Source organism: Myxine glutinosa, chromosome 5 (genome assembly GCF_964187855.1).
Source record: "Myxine glutinosa chromosome 5, kmMyxGlut1.1, whole genome shotgun sequence".
NCBI classification, from domain to species: Eukaryota; Metazoa; Chordata; class Myxini; order Myxiniformes; family Myxinidae; genus Myxine; species Myxine glutinosa.
The window spans coordinates 133,043,813-133,059,582 of record NC_136265.1 but is presented as its reverse complement, the minus strand read 5'-3'; the positions used below and the strand labels follow the sequence as shown (position 1 = coordinate 133,059,582).

The following is a 15,770-nucleotide window of genomic DNA, read 5'->3' as shown; positions in this document are numbered from 1 at the left end:
TTATTTTCTCTGATCCAATATGGCTGCCAGACCACGTGAGCGATGACACCATAAATTTATATTCTCTAATATAATTGCTGTGTAGATCACACTCAATAAATTTCAAACTGATCAAGTGTTGTCCCTGTCGAATTATGACATCATAATTAAGTCACCAACGATGTCATCATTAACAGCACTTATTCCCCATGCGGAGTTCTTCACAATGAGCCACATTTCAAAAAATTTATGGAGCTGCAACGTTTTTCCAAGATGGCGCCTGTACCACAAGACATATGATGTCATAATTATCACTCAATATTCTACAGAAGAAGGCGTTCCTATTGTTAAAACTTCGTGTCAATCGTACCAACGGTTGCTGAGAAAATGATTTTCAAAATGCAGATAAGCACGTACGCCACAAGTACGGATGCAAACGAATGCCTAACCCTGCTTTTCGCTTCGCGAGCATCGGGTAATAAACGAATGTCTCAATACAATCTCTTCACTTCCATGATGACAGACAGGTTGCTAGCTGGTGTCCCCACCCAGGTCATACTATCCTCTTCAACTAAAGTATCAAACAAACCCGGCTACGCCGCTGTTAGACTTTCGGTCTTGTTTTTAGCCGCGTCGCAGACGCTGCTCATAGAGTGCCCTCTGCTGTTGTTGTTGTTCTTCTTGTTCTTCTTCTTGTTCTTGCAGAGAAGACAAAACCTCAAAGCTCCACCCATTCTGGGAGAGCCTTCATATAAACAAATATCCACCATTTTATTAACTCGCATAGCTTTGAGGCCTGTTTTGTAGGCCCGTGGTGTCTTCCTCTCTCACACAGTTTTATTTCAAATCAAATTCGATATATCATTTCATTTTTCACAGTCGCTAACATAGTTTTAGACTCGGTTGAAAAAAAACGGGAAGAAAATCCGATGAAAGTTGCCCTTTATAGAACGAAATGAATTCTCAAAGGCCTGTAACTTCAAGTCCATTGAGATATATTTTTTTTAAATCGTGGCATGGTCAGTTATACACCGCCCGAAATAAGAGACGGGAAAATGCCGAGATATATATATTTTGTTTAAATCGCGGCATGGTCAGTCATACACCGCCCGAAATAACAGACGGGAAAATGCCGAGATATATTAAAAATTCGTCCATTTGATGACAATCGTCACGATGAAATATTTAATTTATACGTCGTCACAATAATGTGGAGAGAGGAGCATAGCTTCGTTCACATGTCGCTACACACGGGAAATTGCCTAGATATATATTTTTAAAATCGCGGCATGGTCAGTCATACACCGCCTGAAATAACAGACGGGAAAATGCCGAGATATATTAAAAATTCGTCGCCACACACGGGAAATTGCCGAGATATATTTTCACTTTGCACAAAAATAACATCAAGTAATCGAATCAATAGGAATGTCCTGTGCCTATAACATCGACGTTATAGGCACAGCTGCATCTAGGCATTGTGTAACATCGACGCGGCTTTTGTTTTAATTAAAACTTTTTGTACTTGTTTTATTATTAAAAGGCAATAATAATCCTTTTTTGAAGGTTGACTATGCTCTTAAGCTTTCTTTTGAGTAACTCAACCTGTTTGACCGGATTTACCATCATTGGTACACCTCCTTGCTATTTGCGTATTTGTTAAATTCCTGACATTGCTTCTTGTATGGTTCCGGATTTGAAGAGACACAAATGGACAAAGTTACTCTCGCGAAGTAAGTTTCGTACTGATAGAGTAAATGATATATACATATATATGTATATCTATATATATATATATATATATATATATATATATATGTATGTATATATATATATGTATATATATATATATATAATTATATATATATATATATATGTATATATATATATATATAAATTATATATATATATATATATATATATATATATATATATATATATATACATACATACATATATATATATATATATATATATATATATATATATATATATATATATATATATATATATTATATATATATATATATAATATATATGTTTGTGTTTGTGTGTGTTAATGGCAGAATGGTTAGAGCATTAGCTCTGAGTCTGGGGGGTTAGTAATTCAAACCGTGGCCAAGTCATACTAAGTACTTTCAAAATGGTACCTGCTGCTCCCTTGCTTGAGGACAGACAAACAACGCTGGGATGGCAATAGCAAACCACCCAGTATAACCCTTACTTTCAATTCAACTATTTCGGCAGCGCCAACACTCTATAATGGGTGTTATATCACAAAATGTACATATATATATATATATATATATATATATATATATATATATATAAATTGTTACAGACGCGGTTGTGGATGTTGGTTTACCGAGCGGTTTGGTATGACCGCGTCTGCACGTTTACCCGATTCTACTCGAACGTTGGCCGAGTCGCGCTACGCTAAATCAATTGAGGAAAGGACACAACGGCTGGGTTAAAATGACACGACACCAAGGGTTCAGTTCTCAAGACCTCCGGAGGAGGTTATATTAGTTCGGAACGTTTAGATTACAGGGATGAGAGGTACAGCATAGTAAGATAGGCACTTAATTACGGTCTTATAGTAGCCCCGACAGACGACAGATAAACAGGACAAAACTGACTCACACGGGGATTGATGGCAAGGAAAGCGGGTAGTCGATGGCTCAAGGTGCACCTTGGCTCAGGGACAGAATCGACCCGGTCCGGTCCAGTAGATGCGGGGAGGTCGCTCAGCGCTCGGAGGTCGCGACTTGTCTTCTCAAGCTGGGGGCGCATCTCACCTCACGTCCGGTAAGTGGCTGCGCATATCCGGCGGGGAGTGACACGCCCTCGGCTCGTTAGCTCCGCCCCAGATGGAATCGGCCCGCCGCTTCTCACTGGCTGCGGGGGGTTACCGGGCTCCGCCCCTGACGAGGAGCTGACAGCCAGCCCCTTCGTGGTAACCCCGTGGAGCGCATGGGCAATAGCGGCTAACCGAGCCGGAGTGAGGACGCACCCTCCCCGCGCCGCGCCGCGCCCCTCTGTTGTTGTAGTTGTTGTTGTAGTTGTTGTTGTAGTTGTTGTGGTTGTTGTTTCATGGGGAAGATGGGAGGAGGTATGGGGAGGTCCTAAACTCACTACTGGTGCCATACAATCACATTCTGGTGCAACGAAGAGTCAGAATTAATGGAAACGAGTCCTTAACTGACATAGACTAAGAATAACTAGCAAGATGTCCGAAAGTTGTCTACGTGAGATGCGGTGGACCTGGGCACGACATTTAATGGGGGAAAAAGGGGAAGGTCGGTTCTACAGAGTGTTGTTTACAGACAATGGGACTAGGGAATGGGGGATTGGGGATAGTTGGGGAGTATTGGGGAAATAGGGGAATATTTACAAGCGGATATGGAGGCCAAATGCCATATCCGCAACAATATATATATATATATATATATATATATATATATATATATACAGGGTGATTGAAAAGTAACTCCCTATTTTAAAATATTTAGAAATTATTTATTTATTGTAATATTTTTCTCACATTTTTAGTGTTTGTTCCTTAATGTATGAGAATTTAATGTGTTGGTTTTTTTTCAGATTATTTTTTGTTTGAAATTCGGAAGCCCTACAAACATGGCTGGACGTCTTACCCTGCAGGAGCGTGCCCAGCTAGCGGCACGTTACGAAGTTTGGATGCTGGCTTGGTATGAAGATTGGTCTGATCTCTTTGAAAATATCCTCTGGTCTGATGAAGCGGTATTTCACATCGGTGGGTTTGTGAACCGTCACAACTGCTATTACTGGGCAGGAGAAGATCCTCGTGTTATTTCTGAAAAAACGCAATATCGGCCCAAGGTAACGGTGTGGTGTGGAATGACTTCGGAAAGGATTGTAGGTCCCTTCATTCTTCGCGATACCATGAATACCAAAAGGTACCTCACCATGCTGCAAGACGAAATCTGGCCAATTGTCAGTGCTTCGGAGAATGTTGAAGATTTGATTTCATGCAAGATGGCACTCCTCCACATTTTGCTATTGTTGTTCGTGAATGGCTGAATGCCCACTTCCCTGGGAGATGGATGGGTCGTCGTGGTCCGTATGAGTGGCCAGCCAGGAGCCCTGACTTAACACCATGTGACTTTTTTCTTTGGGGTTGCGTAAAAGAGCAAGTCTACTGTACCAAACCAACGACTTTGGAAGAACTTGAAGGGCGAATACGAGAAGTTATGTCTTCCATCCCACAAGAGTTCCTGGTGAAATCAGTTGACACGGTTCCCGGGCGGCTTGAGAAGCTGGTGGCGAATTCTGGTGCTCATATCGAATTTTAAATAAAACGTCATGCTATACGCTTTCTTCTTATATGCATTTCTTGTAAAAATTATAGTTAAGAAATAAATTATAAGTATTTTAAAATAGGGAGTTACTTTTCAATCACCCTGTATATATATATATATATAATATATATATTGTTGCGGATATGGGATTTACATCCATCCATATCCGCTTGTAAATATTCCCCTATTTCCTCCATACTTCCCAACTATCCCCAATCCCCCATTCCCTAGTCCCATTTTCTGTAAACAACACTCTGTAGACCCGACCTCCCCCTATTTCCCCCATTAAATGTCGCATCCAGGTCCACCGCATCTCACGTAGACAACTATAGGACATCTTGCTAGTTATTCTTAGTCTATGTCAGTTAAGGACTCGTTTCCATTAATTCTGACTCTTCGTTGCACCAGAATGTGATTGTATGGCACCGTTAGGAAGTTTAGGACCTCCCAATACCTCCCCGCAGCTCTTCCTCATGGTTCAACAACAACAACAACAACAACGGCGGCGGCGGCGCGGGGAGTGCGCGTCCTCACTCCGGCTTGGTTGGTAGGGGGTGTTGGGAGGGCACCATGCCTTTCCAACGAGCCGCCATCGAGCATGTGCTCGACGGGGTTACCAAGTAGGGGCTCGCTGTCAGCTCCTCGTCAAGGGCGGAGCCCGGTAACCCCCGCACCCAATAGAAGCGGTGGACCGATCCCATCTGGGGCGGAGCCAACGAGCCGAGGGCGTGTGACTCCCCGCTGAGCATGCGCAGGAAGAGGGAGGTGACGTCAGATGCACGCTGAGCTTGGAGAGAGAAGGACGCCACCTCCGAGCGCTGTGACACCTCCCCGCATCTCTGGACTGGACCGTGCTTTATCCTGTCCCTGAGCCAAGGTGCACCTTGTGCTATCGACTGCCTGTCCTTCCCTGCCATCAATCCCTGTGTAAGTCAGTCTTGTTCCGTTTGTCTGTGGTCTGTCTGGGATAGATAAGACTGTAACTAAGTGCCCATCTCTTCTGTGTCTTTACCTCATTACCTTGTAATCTACCCCTTCTCTCCACCACTAATTATATCCTCCTCCGGAGGTCTTGAGAGCTGTACCCCTTGCGTCGTTTCATCTATCCCAGTCGTTGTGTCCTTTCCAATCATTGATTTAGCATAGCGCGATTTGGTCAACGTCGGGTGGAATCGGGTGAGTTGGGGAAGAATCGGGGGAACTGTTAGGTCGCGGCAATACCACCACTCGGTAAATAACATCTAATCCGCGATCCGTAACAATTGGTGTCGAGGAGTGAGATACGAGGCCCGAAGCGCGCTTAACGCGCTCAAAATTACAAGCAGTTGGAAATTGTTTTGTTTTACAAAAAAACCCCGAATTTTGAAGGTCGCGCTATGGCAGATCAAGATGGCTGGGTTCCGGTAGAGGAGAGTGAGGCAGGGTCGATCCAGGACCAAATTGAGGGACAAGAGGAGAGCGAAGCAGTGAGGGCGGCAGGTTCGCAAAATGGCGTCCTCGCGCACGAGGCTTCAGGCGCACAAAGTGGCGTCCTCGCGCACGTGGGTGTAGCGGCACCAAATTTTGCCGCGCCCGTGACCGTAGCAGCGGCCGCAGCACCAATGAACTGGGGCCTATTCATGCAGCAGATGCAGGCCTTCATGGTCAAGGCGGATGAGGAGAGGGAAGAGAACAGGGGGATGAGAAACCAAATTTTAGGAATGGGGAACCGGATGGATGCTCAGAGTGAGCAATTGGGGGTAATGAGGGACGAATCGAGGGCTGATAGTGAGCGAATGAGGGACGAATTGAGGGCTGATAGTGAGCGAATGAGGGACGAATTGAGGGCTGATAGTGAGCGATTAGAGGGCCAAATGGGGGTAATGAGGGACGAAGCGAGGGGTACCGGTGAGAAGTTAGACAATAATTTTGAGGGGTTAGACAACGGGATAAAAGAGGTAAAGAATGGGTTAACGGGGGTGGAAAATAGAATGGCAGCCCAGGAGAATCAGTTAGAGGGGGTAAAAAATGGGTTAGAGGGGTTAGAAAACAGTATGGAAGGCAAATTGAGGGACATGAGGGACCAAGCGGAAAGGGAAGTTTAAAAAATGGGGCAGCAGATAGAGGGGGTCAGAATGGGGGTAGAAACTAAATTGGATGCTCACAGGGAGGAAATGGAGCAGATGAGGGTGGCATCTGGGCAGGAGATGCAGGTGATGGGAGAAGAGATCAGAAGAGGTGTGAGTGAGGAGGTCGGAGGAGTGCGCGAGGAGGTGAGGCACTGTAAGGAGCGCATGGAGAAGGAGGTGAGAAAGGGGACTGTAAAATTGCAAGGTGGTATAGAGGAGTTGACGCTGGGAGTAGAACAACTGACAGTGGGACAAAAGGAGTTGGGGGACCAGGTAAAGAAGAACACAGCGGTAATAGAGGGTTTAAAATCGACACAGAAGGAGATGAAAAAGGACGTAGGGGTAATTAAAAAAGAGTGTCAGACGGTACATGAGGACCTGACGAGGAAAATGGACAAGGTGGTAGAGGTAATGGAGACGAAGGACCGGCAGGTGAGGACGCACATAGAAACGGTCAAGGTGGCCTTAGAGGACGAGCTTGAGGAGACGCACCGGGAAATAAAAGAGGTGAAGCAGAAATTAGAAGAAGTGGAAGAAGGGGTAAGCGAAATTAAGAAGCGACGGAGAGAGGATAAGAAAGAGATAAAGGAGGAAGTAAAAGAATTGGTCCAAAGTCTGTGTTCGGATCGTGATGATGTGCTCATTAACCGGATGAGGGATTCGCAGGTGATGGAGGAGAAGCGAAGAGAAAGAGGACCCGGTGTAAGTGGTGACCACTATGGTCGTGCGTATGATGCGCCAGGTGATTTAATAAGCTTGGGGGTCGAGATGGACCCGGGTGTTCGTGAGAGGCCGTTGGTGAACTGTGCGACAGGTCTGGTGTGCGAAAAAGGAGGTGTGCGAGAAAGTCCGACTCTGGGGTGTGTGAGGAAAAAGTGCGTGCCAAGGAGTGAGGGTGCTGTCGAGAGTGAGTCGGTCGTAGCGCGTGTGCGAGGCAGCACATGGAAGCGCGTAGTGAGGAGTGTTACGGAGGGTGTAAAGGGAGAATGCACGCCTGTGGTGAGTGTTACAGAGGATGTAACAGGAGAGGGTGAGCGAGAAAGATGTGTGACGGACAGGTGCATGGGGAAAGAGTGCGCTGTCAAAAGTAAGGAAGAGTGTACACCTGTGGTGAGTGTTACAAAGGGCGTAACGGGAGAGTGTGCGCGAGAAAGGTGTGTAACGGACGGGTGCATGAGGAAAGAGTGCGCTGTCGAGAGTAAGGGTGAGTGCGCTGTCAAGAGTGGAGGTGAAAGTAGTGAGAGTGACATGGAGCGTGAGTTGGTTGTGACAGGTGAGAAAGGAAGCACACCTGGAATGGTAGAGCGTGTGTGGGAATGCATGCTGGAATTGGTCGTGAGGCACGTGGTTGGGTGTGCGAGTGAAAGCACACCTGTGATTGTCACAGAGGAGGTGACCGAGGAAGGGGCGCGAAGAGGTGTGTTGGTGAGGTGTGCGAACAACGAATGTGTGCCAACGTGTTCGGTGGTCAGGTGTGTGACCAAGTCTGTGAGTGGAATGAGTGTACCTGGGTGTGTTAGAGAAGGTACGACGAGGAGCATGGGAACAGCTGGATGTATGGGCAAGAAAGGGGTAGCGTATGCGTGTAAGCATGCAGGTGAGGCATCGACGGTAACCGGGTTAGCGGTTAGAGCGACTTTTAGCCGAATCGGGCCCTCGGTGCGTGCCGGGCTTCGCGTGCCGCGAGAACTAGCGGGGATCCGAGCCACGGCGGGTTCGAAAGGACCGCCGTACGCGATCCACGCTGGGCCTCGCTTGGAACGGCCGCGTCCGTGTTCAACTAGGCGGAGCGGGCAGCTCGATAGGAAGGGTCGTCATGGCGACCACTTTTTGTTGAGACGTGCCGGCAGGTCGAGATCGGGACATTGGATGGCTGCACGCCGAGGTGGTGCGTGGGATCTCGGCCTGGGTAAGCCCCCGTCCCTGCCCCGAAGGCGGGACGTATCCAGTCGCTGGCACAAAACAACCCGCATTCATTGCTCGGCTGTACGAAGCCGAGCTTTAGAAGGGAATTCGCGCACCGAGAGGATCTAATAAGTAGACGAGTGATGAGGATAGTGTTTTGGCCCCGAAATTAGAAAAACAAAATTTGATGATTGGCAAAGGATTGGCAGTAATGATTGGCAGATGATGGGTAGTGATTGGCAAATTTTTGATTTCTTGAAATTTGATGTGCAAAATTGGTAGTGGGAGATGCCCGATGTGGTGGGATGGCAACTCTGTCATCCCTCACAAACTGTGGGGCAAATGCGCTATAGATTATGGGGTGCATGGCAGTGAAAACTAGCCCGGGTGGGTTAGGATATTGTGTGTAGGGCCCTAGAAGATGACATTAGGCAACGTTAAGATTAGTTAGTGACTGATACCTGTAGTGGGGACGCAGGTAGATTAGTATGGATGATAATGACGAGGGAGCGCAATAGTTTAAAGGGACGACTGGGAAGCGCAAGTTTCAGAGGGGAGTAGTTAGATGAGATGATGCTGTGTGAGAACTGGACAGGTGTGTGGAGCAGTGTATGAGTAGTGAGTGTTGTGGATCAGTGCGAATGCGCTTGGGGGAGAGAAGGGTGCAGGCGGCACCAAGTATGAGAGCACAGGTGTGCAAGTACAGGTGTGTGGAATACATGGAGTATTGGAATGAGCGGTGTGGAGAGAGTTGGAGTAAGTGGTACGGAGTGGTGTGCATGGTGCGAAGGTGTGGATGGGGGAAGAGTGGACCCCTTTCACGAGTACCTGGGGCGGGTAGTGTAAGTGTTAGGTAGAGGGTATAGGTAAATTGTGGTTGGATATTGGCATTTGTGGTGCGGTTGCAGAATGGTATTGTGGATGGGTGCATTAGTGTTGTGGAAATGGCTGGGCGTGTAGCCTGTTAGTGTGTATGGTTGGTTTGGGCACTCCACCACTGTGAGGATGTCGGCCAGGTGAGGCCGCAGGTGGGCTCTGGGAGCCGGTAGTTGTGGATGGGGCCCGAGGATCCGGAGGACGGACCCGGGTAGCCCAGTGCCAGAGGGCACCGAGTGGGGTGACAGAGCCAGGAGGGGCCTTCCCAAATTAGATAGGTTAGGTAAGGAGCAGGTAAGCTCGGGTGGCAACTACAGTGGTGGAGGTGTGCAGGTGGGTAGACCTGCTGGGAGAGCTAAACGTCACAGCCCAGAAATTGTGCAAGGGCACCGGGAGATGAATCGGGGGAGTGAGACCCCAAATTGAGAAGCACCACAGTTTGGGCAATGGGAATTGTTTTTTAGAACCCATAGTGTAAGTTGGCCAATGGATTGGCAGGGAAAGACCCCGGGTAATGTAAAGTTGTTATAGTCATTTAGGAAATAGTTAGGATTGATGAACCTGTCGCACCATACGCAGCCACTTACCTGAGGTGATGATGATGACTCCACACCTGTGTTTCTTTGTTTTGTGTTGCAGGAAATGAGAATTGCTGTTTGGATTTGTGAGACGCATCACGACGTGGATGAGACATTGGGGTGATTCCATCTCTCCCTCCTTAGGAGGGACTGATGATGAATTGGTAATGGCAAATTTTGATGTTCAGTTGGAGATGGCAAATTTTGATGAGAGTTGAAAATGGCAAATTTGATTGGTTAGGAGGGAGAGAAGACGAATTTGGTTTATGGGAGGAACGGGGAAGACAGTAGGGACGTTTGTTGATGTGTAAAGTAGATGTTTATGGGTAGTGTTGTGTTTTGTGGATACAGTAAGGGGTAAGGGAGGGGCAATGTAGGTTACCTGGTGGGGGGGGGGGGCGTACTGTAGGAACGTACCCGTCTCACCTGGTTCCCATGTGCCCCTAGTGTGCATTACCTTGTATTGCGTGCACTTTTGCGCCCTTACCACCTTGCTCACTTGTCTTATTTTGTCTCCCACCTCCGAGGATCTGGCTTTGGGGCAGAGAGAGAGGAGAGAGAGGTGCTGGCTCTGCAGTTGTGGGCCTGTACTTCCGCTGCTTGCTGCCTGGATCGATACACCATATGGACCGCAATTTTGGTGGCCGCCCACAATGGACCGCAGTTCTTTTGCGGGCAAGCACCACCCGTTGATGGACCGCTGGGTCAACGTGGCACCTATGCCATACAGGTGAACCACTTTTAGTTGGCCCCCCTGACGGCCACAATTTAGAAATGGACGCGGTTGGCGCCTTTCTTTATTTCTAAAGAAGCCAGAAGGCCAAGTGCACTCCATGAAGGCAAGACCAGCGGCAGAACATCGGCCGGCTGCGACACCACCGGTGACCATGGACACTTGATTGTGCATTTATTATGAACACTTTATTGGTGCACTGGATGGTGCTGACTGTGTGTATGGGGTGGTGCTTTTGGTGCTTGGATGGGGTGCTCTGCACATTATTAAAGGCCGTAGGGCCACAGGGCACTCGTGGGTTGGTGTATCGATGCTGGCATGCGTGCTCTCTCTATGCATAACATCTGCATGAGTTCCTCAAAGAACAGGTCCTGGATCGTAGTGTAAATATCAGTCTTGTGTAAATAATGCTCCCTACCGGCTGTATGTTTAGTTTGAGAATGCTTTCCGCGATTCGGTTATCCTGTGGGTGTGTTTCTGTGAGGAGAAGGGTGCAACGTCGCAGGGGGACATATTTACTCATTTGTGAACATCTGTAAAACTGTCGCACTCACGGTTGAGTTAATAGTTGAGGGAATTACATCTGAGTGCCACACTAAAGTAGGTAAAAATTTATCGGGTCGGGACGCCCCGAGGTAGAGAAGGGTGCAATGTTGCGGATATGGGATTTACATCCATCCATATCCGCTTGTAAATATTCCCCTATTTCCTCCATACTTCCCAACTATCCCCAATCCCCCATTCCCTAGTCCCATTTTCTGTAAACAACACTCTGTAGACCCGACCTCCCCCTATTTCCCCCATTAAATGTCGCATCCAGGTCCACCGCATCTCACGTAGACAACTATAGGACATCTTGCTAGTTATTCTTAGTCTATGTCAGTTAAGGACTCGTTTCCATTAATTCTGACTCTTCGTTGCACCAGAATGTGATTGTATGGCACCGTTAGGAAGTTTAGGACCTCCCAATACCTCCCCGCAGCTCTTTCTCACGGTTCAACAACAACAACAACAACAACGGCGGCGGCGCGGGGAGTGCGCGTCCTCACTCCGGCTTGGTTGGTAGGGGGTGTTGGGAGGGCACCATGCCTTTCCAACGAGCCGCCATCGAGCATGTGCTCGACGGGGTTACCAAGTAGGGGCTCGCTGTCAGCTCCTCATCAAGGGCGGAGCCCGGTAACCCCCGCACCCAATAGAAGCGGCGGACCGATCCCATCTGGGGCGGAGCCAACGAGCCGAGGGCGTGTGACTCCCCGCTGAGCATGCGCAGGAAGAGGGAGGTGACGTCAGATGCGCGCTGAGCTTGGAGAGAGAAGGACGCCACCTCCGAGCGCTGTGACACCTCCCCGCATCTCTGGACTGGACCGTGCTTTATCCTGTCCCTGAGCCAAGGTGCACCTTGTGCTATCGACCTACCTGTCCCTTCCTGCCATCAATCCCTGTGTAAGTCTGCCTTGTTCCGTTTGTCTGTGGTCTGTCTGGGATAGATAAGACTGTAACTAAGTGCCCATCTCTTCTGTGTCTTTACCTCATTACCTTGTAATCTACCCCTTCTCTCCACCACTAATTATATCCTCCTCCGGAGGTCTTGAGAGCTGTACCCCTTGCGTCGTTTCATCTATCCCAGTCGTTGTGTCCTTTCCAATCATTGATTTAGCATAGCGCGATTTGGTCAACGTCGGGTGGAATCGGGTGAGTTGGGGAAGAATCGGGGGAACTGTTAGGTCGCGGCAATACCACCGCTCGGTAAATAACATCTAATCCGCGATCCGTAACAATATAGTATGATAAGTAAATACCCAACTTTAAATTGTTTAAATTGTTATGTAAGTTTTCTTTAAGAACCGATTTTAATGAAACAAACTGTAAGTGAAAGAGTGCCCAGTGGTGCCCCCACCCCAAATCCACGCAAATTAGAGCGGCTAAGTGCATCAATCAAGCGGGTGGGGGCTTGCAGTATCTGTCCTGTCTAACTATATCATGTCTATCTTCTGTGGAATTAAAGGGGCCTAAAGAGACATAGATAATTAAGGCTTCAGTTCATTTTTTGACCCATGGGTGCAAATCTATAGGGGCTAAAGGGTATTTATTTGATGACTGTTTATAGCTTCTTCTTGTATTCCTGCCCTGTGTCCTTTCAATTGCACTTTGAAAACACTTGTTCTCAGAGAGAATTCGCGTGATTCTGATTGTGACGGCAATTGTGCATGTCCGTTAAAGGACAATTGGATTGGGGCATTTAGTGCCCTTTACGAGGCCATGCCTACGCCTAATGAGTCCACTCGGTCGTTAGCAAGAATGGGTGTACGGCACCGATAAGCGGTGCATATTGCAGGTTTCAGCGGCGCATCCTGGCCCAGTGGTTGCATTCGGCATGGTATTGTGGTGGACAGACACGTAATCCAGCCCGGAATGACCAAATCAGTTGGCCAGCATGTCCGCTTTGCCGTGGTTTACTGGGATTCGAGCTGGGCAACCAGACAAACCCGACAACTACAACAATGATCAATTACCACTTTTTCTTGCATCGTGATGATGCATAGGGCTGCCGAAGCAGTTTCTTGGCTACTGGGCACAATCCTGGACGGGTCGCCACTCCGACGCTTGACGCTGACCTTTGACCTTTTGACCAAATTATTAATGGTTCGTTCATCCGAATAAGCTGGTACTCATTTTGCCGACCTCGGAAGGATGACAGGCTGAATAAACCCCACCTGGTGTTATTTCAATGGCAGGACAGAGGCTCAAACTCAAGACCCTAAGATCTTAAGCCAGCTATTTTAACCGTGATGCCAACACCAGGCTTAGCAATGGCTCTTGCAATACACAGCTAGGGGTCATACCACCTATAAATTTGAAAGGATGTTCTGCTCACAGTAGACGATTTTAAGCTCTACTGAAGAGCTCAATGGAGGGAGAAACGTGTCTACGGCTATGCCATTGTCTCTACCAGTATTGTATTAAACCCTTAAAGTTGAGATGCTCTCTCGGGGTTGAAATATAGCACATTGTGATGGTGATGTCATGCTGTTGTAATTTAGAGAACAGATTGCAATTATTACCTCCACCACCAAAAGTGGATGGAGATTGTGCTTTCACCCCTGTCTGTCTGTCTGTCTGTCTGTGAGCAGGATATCTCAAAAACTTATGGACAGATTCTGACAAAACAGGTTGGGTGTGTGTGTGTGTGTGTGTGTGTGTGTGTGTGTGTGTGTGTGTGTGTGTGTGTGTGTGTGTGTGCCAAGGACAAATATTGATCAGTGGATATATTTCATATCACAATAAAACGAGAAAGCATCTGAAAATGCAAAGCCCGCCCGCATCCGTTTGTATTCAGATGTCTTCTTCTTCTTATGTATGCTCAAAATAACGAAATAGTTTTTAAAAAATACAAAATGAAAATTCATTATTTTATGCAGCCTTGACCTTTGAGCTTTCGATCAAAAAAATCATCAGCTTCTAGCTTTGATTGGTGAATCAATTCTGTGACCCAATATGCAAATGCTTTAGATTTCAGGTCAATTGGATGAAAATTGACAATTTAATGCAACTTGACCTTTGACCTTTTGATCTAAAAAAAAACACAATCGACCCTTACCTTTTGATTTGTGAACCAATTCAATGGTGACCCAATAGGCAAAATCTTATAATTTCAGGTCCATCGGATGAAAATTGACGATTTTATGTGATGCTGAACTTTGACCTTTTGACCAAATTATTAATTTGCCTTCTCCATATTCTAATAATAAAGCTTTGTTAAAATTTGATGACAAAACTCAAATGGTAAATTGAAATTTCGGGTCAATTGGATGAAAATTGATGATTTTAGGTGACACTGATCTTTGACCTTTTGACTAAATTATTAATTTTCCTTCTCCATATTATCGTAATAAAGCTTTGTTGAAAATTTGATAACAAAACTCAAATGGTAGATTGAAATTTCAGTTCAATTAGATGAAAATTAGCCTCACTCCGACCGCTTTCCAACCTTTGACCATGAAGCCGACGAGCCACAGATAACTCCGCGACCCGAGGGATAAGCAACCACAGACACCGACTAAAGTGACTAAAATCTGGCAGGGTCCCCATGCCAAACTCTCATGTTTAAGTTACCTTCCCAGTAACTTCGTTACCTCATATAGGGACAATGCTCTCAGCTCCAACCATTATCTATTTATTAAATATGGCCGAGTGAAACCGTAGGTGGGATGCGCTGCAAATTAGTGGGGTACAACCTCCCATCTATATGTTACATTGTTACATGCTATGTCTAACCAATGACGGAAAGAGGCAATCGAGCAGCTTTGGCAACAACAAACCTTGTATGAACAGGAACGCACATACATACAAAAGATTGCAGTGTCACATAAGAACAGTCCTACCTCATATAGCACTCAAAAGAAACCCATATAGAACACCGGCCTTGAATAAGATACAGACAGGCACCACATTTATCCGCGGAAATTACATAGAAAAGGGGACAGAAAGAAAAAAGAAGTTGGGGCATGTTCACGACCCCTTCTTCACCTGTGCATGAGCAGGCTTGGCCCCCCGTTGGTCCCAACGAGGTGTCGGTCTGGGTGAGACGTACTCTGTCGTGCGGTATCGTGTGGTGCTTGCTATGAAAAGACCTGTTGGGAGCTCGTGTTGTTCATTGATGCTCCACAACAGGTAAGCACCGAGTTGTATGTTCTGAAAGATGCAAGGTGATCGGGTGCATGTGTGAAGGACGTGAAAGAGGTCAGTTCTATCGGGACTTGGTCAGCACCCGTCTCCCTTGGCAGTTTAGGGAATGCCGCACACGGTGCCTTTTACGTGACGAGGACATGAGGAGCGTCCATTCCACTTGACGAATTGGAAGTCCTGCTTGGTGCCCTCACTTTCCACTTGGTAGCATTTGGAAGCACCCTACTCGGCTTCCTCGTGTGCCGTTTGGTGGCGCCTCGCCTAGCACCCTCACATTCTGGTCAGTAGTGCCTCTAGTGTTCACCCTTCCCCCAGTGCCAAGTCTCCTCCCCCAGACTAGACTGCAGCAAATCCACACACAAACTCTTTGCACGTAAACTCTTTCAGGATCGGACCCGCTCTGTCCAGATCACCAGACTCATCCAGACACGAGACACCAGATGTCTCAGACTGCACCATATCTGCACATCGACTCCACTCTGACTAAAATTCCACATCAGGTTTCTTATGGCACCCTGCATGGTGTCGCCAATCACGTCCGTTTTCAGAAACGGACCCGATTGGTTGA

The 15,770-nt window shown here is 47.1% G+C and overlaps 1 protein-coding gene across 3 annotated transcripts in view; it reads left to right on the top strand.

Annotated features, from left to right (window-relative positions):
* The first annotated feature begins 1,659 nt into the window (after nt 1-1,659).
* Nucleotides 1,660-15,770, top strand: part of LOC137427050 (arf-GAP with Rho-GAP domain, ANK repeat and PH domain-containing protein 1-like) — a 69,803-nt gene continuing 55,692 nt past the window's right edge. For all 3 annotated transcript variants that reach the window (XM_068116183.2, XM_068116181.2, XM_068116182.2), the window contains exon 1: nt 1,660-1,712. In XM_068116183.2, the coding sequence (XP_067972284.1) occupies nt 1,690-1,712 (23 nt within the window). In that variant the 5' untranslated portion in view covers nt 1,660-1,689. The remainder of the gene's footprint in view (nt 1,713-15,770) is intronic.